This window comes from Aquarana catesbeiana, linkage group LG11 (assembly GCF_042186555.1).
Source record: "Aquarana catesbeiana isolate 2022-GZ linkage group LG11, ASM4218655v1, whole genome shotgun sequence".
In the NCBI taxonomy this organism is placed as follows: Eukaryota; Metazoa; Chordata; class Amphibia; order Anura; family Ranidae; genus Aquarana; species Aquarana catesbeiana.
Window position 1 is genome coordinate 60,442,272 of NC_133334.1, and position 8,536 is coordinate 60,450,807.

General features: G+C 39.9%; 1 protein-coding gene across 2 annotated transcripts in view; it reads right to left on the reverse strand.

Annotated features, from left to right (window-relative positions):
* QSER1 (glutamine and serine rich 1) overlaps window positions 1–8,536 on the reverse strand; it is a 138,090-nt gene that overhangs the window by 70,303 nt on the left and 59,251 nt on the right. For both annotated transcript variants that reach the window (XM_073604475.1, XM_073604474.1), the window contains exon 2: window positions 2,378–2,490. In XM_073604475.1, coding sequence (XP_073460576.1) covers window positions 2,378–2,490 — 113 coding nt within the window. The remainder of the gene's footprint in view (window positions 1–2,377; window positions 2,491–8,536) is intronic.

The window sequence follows — 8,536 nt, forward strand, 5'->3', positions numbered from 1 at the left end:
AAAGAGTGGTTTCTGCCAGGCAGAGAGAAGCAGATAATTATCCCACGAAACCACAAGATGCTGCAAAGGGATTTGATACATACACATTTTTTTTTTTTTAACAAGAGTGTGAAGCTTGGGGCCTTTGAAAAAGGATGCACAAGGCCGATACGTGCCCTTTAAAAAGGTATTCCCCTTGTTTCAGAGACAAAATATTGGACCTTGCAGACTCCATGCGTAATTTAGATTATTTGAAGGAATCTCCTAAAGAATTTTAGGTCCAAAAAAGGGCAAATATCCCATTTGGGCTTTGATACAGTGAGTGGGTTTGAGTAGAAAACTTTGAACCCATTTTGTGGTGTACTAGCCCAACAACTCCCTGGGACAAGAGGTGGTTCAGGGCCTTTTGCAAATGTAACTGTGCTTGGGCAGTCTTTAGTTGATTTGAAAGAAGAAAGCAATGTGAGAAAGTTTTGAACTTCCTTTTGTACCCTCCTGAATTCACCAATTGAACCTACTGGTATGGGACGTCTGTGACCCAGAGAGAGGCAAACTTTAAACAGAAGTTACCCGCTCTTAAGAGTGAGGTCGCCTCTGCATTGTGAAGAGGACTTTGGGATAGGCTTTGTAACTTTCGTGGCCCAAACTTTGCCGAAAAGGAAGGGCTGAACTTAGGCTTTGAAATTTGCCTCGGTAGGGCGGACAGGTGCTCTGCGTTTTTAGAAGCTAGGGACTGCCAATAGGTTTTTGGAATCCTCCTTTGTGGAAGAAAAACCTTTCCCCCAGAGATCTTTGATAATTTGGTAAAGTGCCTCACCAAAGAGGTCTTCTATAGAAGGGCATGTGTATGAAGCACCTTTTTGCAAACAACTTCAGTTGTCCACGATTCAAGCCATAAGATATGCACGTGAATAGATATTACAGCCATTGTAGAACTTTGTCTCATGACTTATTCTAGGGCATCAATATAAAAAAGCAAAGCAGAAGGCAATGGGTGTAATTGCTCTGTAACAGCAGGATCCTGAAACACAGGGTCACATTGATTACTCATTGTCCTAGTCCAGTTAGCTTCAGTTTGACATACTGAAATGGCAGTGAGAGTTGGTTGCAGGGCTGGACTTGCAAGAGCAAAGAGCCTTTAGGTGCATATTAAACTTTTTGTCTGCAGAATCTTTGAAAGAACGTCTTCAATAGGTACAGTGGAATGTTTGGTCATAACAGACAGCAGAATAAACCACAGGAATAGCCCACTTCTTTGTAAACTCTTATCCCACTGGATAACAATCAGCAAAGACTTTGGGGAGAGTGAGAATCCTTTCTGCTATTACCCAGTCGTCATAGACTAAAACATTCTATCTGCTCATGAACAGGAAAGGTTTTGCAGGATTTAATGGGTTTTTTTTGTACCTAAAAGGTAAACGGTGAGACGGAACAGTGTTAGGCTGCACAATGCGGACAGATGCAACGTAAGAAAGCATGTTTCAGCTATGAAACCTGTTCAATAAAAAAGGCATTCAAAACAAAAAAAAAAAAAAAAAAACTCCAGCAGATTCCTCTAATACTGCCTCATATCTTCATTTCCTTCTGGGTTTGCCTCCTCTAGCACCAGCATAATGGATGTCCAGATCAGGTTTAGAAATTGAAGTAGGAGAAGGGGCAGTGTGTTTCTGAGATCCGGATAAAGATGGCTGTAATCTGTCCAAGGTATTGTAACAGATACAGAAAATTCTGCTTTTGTCAGGTAAGCTGCATGTTGCATGCCTAAAATACAGCTTGAATCAGACTGCAGACAGACTTTGGTGGTAGAACCTCATTCTGTTCCAGTGCAAGGGATGCATGGAGTGTTGTGCAGGCCTTTGGCAAAGCAAACGTTTGCCTGTGATTTTTAATTCTCCTTTTTGCCTGGTCTCAACCATTGTGAAGTAAATACATTCCTAGTTTGGTGGCTGAATGAAAAAAAAAAACAAAAAAAAAAAACAAAAAAACAAAAAAAGAAAAAACAAAACACACAGTGTGTATCTTTATCTAGCTTTGGTATTATACTGCTGCAATCCCTACTACCATATGCTTCAGACTGGAAGAGGGAGGGCCAGCAATAGAAGCCAATTACTTGTGCTATATGAAAATAAGCTAAGCAGAAGTTCCACTTTTGGGTGAAACTCCGCTTTAATAAGAACTATGAATTTAGCTGCTTGCCTAATGTCCAACTTTAAACAGTAATTCTCATTTTAAAAGAAGAACATTCTCCTTTTTTATTTTTTTTTTTAAGGAGACTTGACTTTCATAGGAAGTACAACTACATTTGAACTTACTGCAACAACCAACATATACAGTTTATAAATTAAACAGGCAAGACTGTCAAATAAGTAATTTGCAGCTTTGACTTAACATGCAATACCTGTAGGATGGTGTGCGGTAGCGTATCCAGGTAGCTGATGGGTGGCTGCATAGGTCTGTCGGTGAAGAAGATCTGTTTCTGAATGAGATGGGTGTCCAGCTCCATAGCTTAGACTGTACAAACAAAAGGAGGGAAAAAAAAGGAACAGGAGCGTTAAAACATCTAGTGTTTAATTTAAAGGAAACCAAAAAAATGTCAACTTGAAGTTACATTAAAGCGGAACTACACAATATCTGAGCACCACAAACCAAAAGCACTTTTGGTTTGATTTTTGTGGGACGTTTGAAGCACAAAAATAACAAATAGAATGTAGAAAAATATATAAATTTTAATAAGTTAAAATGGATGAATACATAGAATTCAAAAATTCAAAAGAATCGATCACAAAATACACAGAACTAGATGCAAAGCTGATTAGTCTCTACACGTTTCATCATACAAATAGGGCTTCTTCAGACCTGTGTATTCAACAGAAAGATGAAAATCCAAGCATGAATGGATAAAATTGGATCAATCTGATCGTACCATAGAGAGGGATACATCTTATTAAGGAGACAACACCAAGGGTCCATCTATCAAATTGAAAACAATAAAATATAACCAAAACATAATAACTGAATATTGAATATAGATGGCATACCCTGATAACATTCATACCCTGGGGTTTCCCTTGAAGTACCCCAAGTTACTTTACTACTACTCTAGAAGTTTTTGCCTTCTTTCTTCATATGGTCAATAGAGGTAGGCATTTTTCAAAAACGCCATCTATATTCAATATTCAGTTATTCTGTTTTTCATTATATTTTATTGTTTTCAATTTGATAGATGGACCCTTGGTGTTGTCTCCTTAATAGATTTATCCCTCTCTATGGTACGATCAAATTGATCCAATTTTATCCATTCATGCTTGGATTTTCATCTTTCTATTGAATACACAGGTCAGGATTCAAGCCAGTTTATTGTCCACTCAGTATTCTGCCTAAAATGAAATTTTTCTTGTATTTTGTTTTTCTGAGTTTAATTGTGTTTTTTCTCATTATAGTGATTACATGCATAACGTCAGATATTAAAGTTCTCCTGAAGAAGCCCTATTTGTATGGCGAAACATGTAGAGACATGTAATCAGCTTTGCATCTAGATCTGTGTATTATGTGATCGATTCTTTGGAATGTTAATTCTATGTATTCATCCTTTTTAACTTATTAAAATTTATATATTTTTCTACATTCTATTTGTTATTTTTGCGCTTCAAAAGTCCCACAAAAATCTTTTCCTATTTGTTTATTCATAAAGGGATGTGGCGCTATATATAGTTTCAGTATCCCAGCTCATAACAGATTTCTTCTCCTTTGTAAACCAAAAGCACTATTTGAATATTTAAATTAATATTAAAAAATTAATTAAACTCAGCCATCCATGTCTCTGCTTTATTTTGCTGAGAAATCACTTAGAAAAACACTGCTAGCATTTCTGGCCGTGGCCATCTTGAGCAAGGGCTGATGATTCGTGTAGCGATTACTTGAAGCCATCTATCTGCTCAGGCATGCAGACAGGAGGGTGTGCTTAGCCGAGTAAACCCCTCCCCTCTTATTTCCATATTTCCCACACAGATATATATATATATATATATATATATATATATATATATATATATATATATATATATATATATATATATATATATATATATATATATATATATATATATATATATATATATATATATATATATACTGGGAGATTTTCTTAAAAAAAAAAAAAAAAAAAAAAAAAAAAACAAACAACAAAATCTTCAATTCACGATTCGAATTTTTTTTTTTTTGGAAACCGCGCCGGTCCCGAGGTGCTGCGGGCATGAGCTTTTAGGCGAGGCCGCGGATAGAGATAGAGATTATATATATATATATATATATATATATATATATATATATATATATATATATATATATATATACATACATATACATATACATATACACACACACACAATAAACTGGGAAAACTTATTGACTCGAGTATAAGCCTAGGGTGAGAAATGCGCAGCTACTGTAAGTGGAAAAGAAGGTCAACAATGCCCATTTGCAGCCATAGGTCCCCCAAACTTCAGACTCGGTAGTTAAGGGTTTCTAGATGTCCCCTAGCTGCAGGCAAAATTTGGGGTCTCTGGATCCAAAGTATCCCGAAATTACATCGCTGCAGATGGACACAGTTGACCGACTTTGGAGCCCCAAATCTCAGGGCTACTTAGTGCTAGGAACCCCAAATTTGGTGTACAAAGCCAGTGGAACGAGCACCGCAATATAACCAAAGCTGGGGTTCCTAGCATCAAGTGGCCCCGAGATACAGGGCCCTCAAAAAAATCGGTTCAGAAAATGTCAAGCACTTTTCTGCAGCAGAGAATGACATTTTCCGAACCGACTTTGGGGCCCCGTATCTCGGGGCCACTTGGTGCTAGGAATCCCAAATTTGTTGTGCAAACCCAGTGGAACTAGCACTACAACATATCCAAAGTTGGGGTTTCTAGATAGAGATACGGGGCCCCAAAGTCAGTTCAGAAAATGTCAAGCACTTTTCTGCAGCAAAAAATGTCATTTTCCGAACCGAATTTGGGGTCCCGTATTTCTGGGGCCACTTAGGGCTAGGAACCCCAAATTTGGATACTAGTTCCACTGGGTTTGCACACCAAATTTGGGGTTCCTAGCACCAAGTGGCCCCGAGATACGGGGCCCCAAATTTGGTTCGGGAAATGACATTTTTTGCTGCAGAAAAGTGCTTGACTCCAGTCTAACCCGAGAGGGGCACTTTCAGCACAAAAAAAAAAAATGTGCTGAAAAACTTGGCTTATACTCGAGTATATACGGTAAATATGATCTACTTTCCCATTTACTAATGCTAGCAGCATAAGGATTCAAAATAGTCACTGTTGATTGAGAGTGAAGTTAAAACGCAAGGCCTCATGAACACCGGACGTTTAAAACTCTCTTCTGAACACTGGAACTTGACAGCGAGTAACCGCCGTTTAAAAATGTCTGTTTTGCCGCATTTATGTTTAGAAGCATTGACAGAGAACAGTTTTTATAGATCAGTAGACCCTCCCCCAAATGCAATGCAGGAAAAAAAAAAAAAAAAAAAAGTCAGTCTCTCTCTTAAAGTGGAGTTCCACCCAAAAATGGAACTTCCACTTTTTGGATTCCTCCCTCCTTCCGGTGTCACATTTGGCACCTTTCAGGGGGGAGGAGGGAGCAGATACCTGTCTAATACAGGTATTTGCTCCCACTTCCTGGCATAGATCACCGTGGTGATTGCAGTGACCTACGCCACTTCCGCCGCCTACCCCGTCCTTCCCCGCTGTATTCTGAGAGACACAGAATACAGCAGGGACCTGAGAGGACACGCAGCGCGACTCGCGCATGCGAAGTGGGGAACCAGGAAGTGAAGCCACACGGCTTCACTTCCTTATTCCCTTTCCGGGGATGGCGGCGGCAGCAGCCGAAGGACGGATCGGCTTTGGCTGCCGACGCCGCGGGCTCCCTGGACAGGTAAGTGTCCATATATTAAAAGTCAGCAGCTGCAGTATTTGTAGCTGCTGGCTTTTAATATTTTTTTTTTTCAGCAAACCTGCGCTTTAACTGGCTGCGACACAGCAGCGAAACCATTGGCTCCCACTACTGTCAAAGTCAGTCAGCTAGCCAAATCAGGAGAGAGAGGGGGCAGGGCTGGGCTGCAGCTCAGTGTCTGAATGGACACAGCTGTGACTCAGCTCGGGTGCCCCCATAGCAAGCTGCTTGCTGAAGGGGCACTCAACGGGGGGGGGGGGGGGGGGAGAGCCGAAGAGGGACCCGAGAAGAGGAGGATCTGCTGTGTGCAAATCCACTGCCAACAGTGCAACAGAGCAGGTAAGTATATCAAGTTTTTTTTTTTTTTTTTTTTTTCAATAAAAATAATAAAACACACAAGACTTTTCAATCACTTTAATAGGAAACATTAGGTATCATGAAACTAAACTGCATCTGAGCGCCACGCACTGAAAACACAATTTTTAATATTCAAAGCAAACTCACTCACCCATCCATGTCTCCATGCTTTATTTTGTTGAGACATCACTTTGAAAAATACCCCCTTTGCATTTCTAGCCTAGCAGGCCTTTTTAAAAAAAGCTGAATGTATGAAGGGAGGGTTCAGGATTTACCCTGAGATGGGCTTTAAGACCAGGCTACCAGGATCCCCCAAGAGCCAGCTGAAAGTATGTACAGACAACTGTCAAAGATCAGCAAAGATTTTGTTTTGAAACAAGCTTCCAGTGCAAAATAGCACACTCAAATACAACGCCAAAAAGTATAATAAAGCGAGATCGATGTCGTTTAGAAAAACAGGACAGACTGGTGAGTGCCCATCCATGCAAGAATTTGTGTGGAAACCCATAATAAAATAATCTCAGAGGGATAAAGATTAGACATGTAGCAGACAAGTGCTCCTTGACACATGAGCCTGACCCGGTGTAAGTGATGATGTGATGACAGCGCACACAGCGAACTAATGCATGTATGGTGAACCGCAACCTACTAGCCACTTAAGGACCAGCCTCCTTTTGGATTTTAGGTGTTTACATGTTTAAAACAGTTTTTTTTGCTAGAAAATTACTTAGAACCCCCAAACATTATATATAGTTTTTTTCTAACACCCTAGAGAATAAAATGGCGGTCATTGCAATACTTTTTTTTGCACTGTATTTGCGCAGCGGTCTTATAAGCGCACTTTTTTTTGGAAAAAATTCACTTTTTTGAATAAAAAAAATAAGACAACAGTAAATTTTTTTTTTATATTGTGAAATATAATGTTACGCCAAGTAAATTGATACCCAACATGTCATGCTTCAAAATTGCGCCCGCTCCTGGAATGGCATCAAACTTTTACCCTGAAAAATCTCCATAGGCGATGTTTAAAAAAATTCTACAGATTGCATGTTTTGCGTTACAGAGGAGGTCTAGGACTAGAATTATTGCCCTCGCTCTACCGGTCGCAGCGATACCTCACATGTGTGGTTTGACCACCGTTTTCATATGCGGGCGCTACTCAAGTATGCATTCGCTTCTGCGCGCAAGCTCGTTGGGACAGGGGGGTTTTAAAACATTTTTTCACTGTTTTTTTTTTTAAAAATATTTGGATCACTTTTATTCCTATTACAAGGAATGCAAACATCCCTTGTAATAGAAAAAAGCATGACAGGTCCTCTTATCAAAAAGTCCTCAGATCTCATATTTAGACTTTAATGAAAAAAAAAAAAAAAAAAAAAAAAAAAAAAAATGTGCCTTTAAGAGAAGTGGGCAGAGCTGACGTAATGACGTCGCTCCGGCCGTCCTATGGTATGGAGACGGGTGGAGGCCATCTTAGCCTCACTCGTCTCCATACTGAGGAAGGTCCCGATCGCCTCCGCCGCTACCGACGGCTCCGGTAAGTGGCGGAGGGCGCAGGAGAGGGGCGGGAGCACCTCTCCCACTGCCGATAACGGTGATCTCGCGGCAAACCCACCGCAGAGACCACCATTATCGTGTACAGAAACGCCGGCCCTAAAGATGGATACCACAGTTGTGGCAGCAGCTGCTGTCGTTACCGAGATATCCCTCTTTAAAGTAATGACGTATATATACAGTGGCCGAAAAAAAACACTGATAAATGCCAATAAAACGCTCAAAAAACGGTATCCATTAAAAAGAAAAAACGCCACGCTAAAGCAGAAAAACAATATTGTAAAAACGTTGAAAAACTCACTGCAAGGCTACTGGCGTTTTTATAAGGTTATTTTAACGTCCAGTGCATGAGGCCTTATAGTAAAAAAATTCAATTTGCCTAGAAAAAGGACAATTAAATAGCAAAGGTTAAAATTGTGGGGGGGGGGGGAGCTTTTGCATACCTTACAAAAATGACATCTTCATAGGATAAAGCATAGACACTAAAATGGCACCAGGCACATAATTTTGTCTGGCTCAGAAATGTGCTATACAAGAAAACAATTAAGTATGCCTCATTATATGCAGTAAAATACCCCAACTGCTCATGACAGTCGATGTGGATGCTTACGATCTCACACTGTGTGGCTCACAGTCAAGACTCACAAACTGTACACAGATGTTCTAATTAACAACTTCACAAACTCTTGCT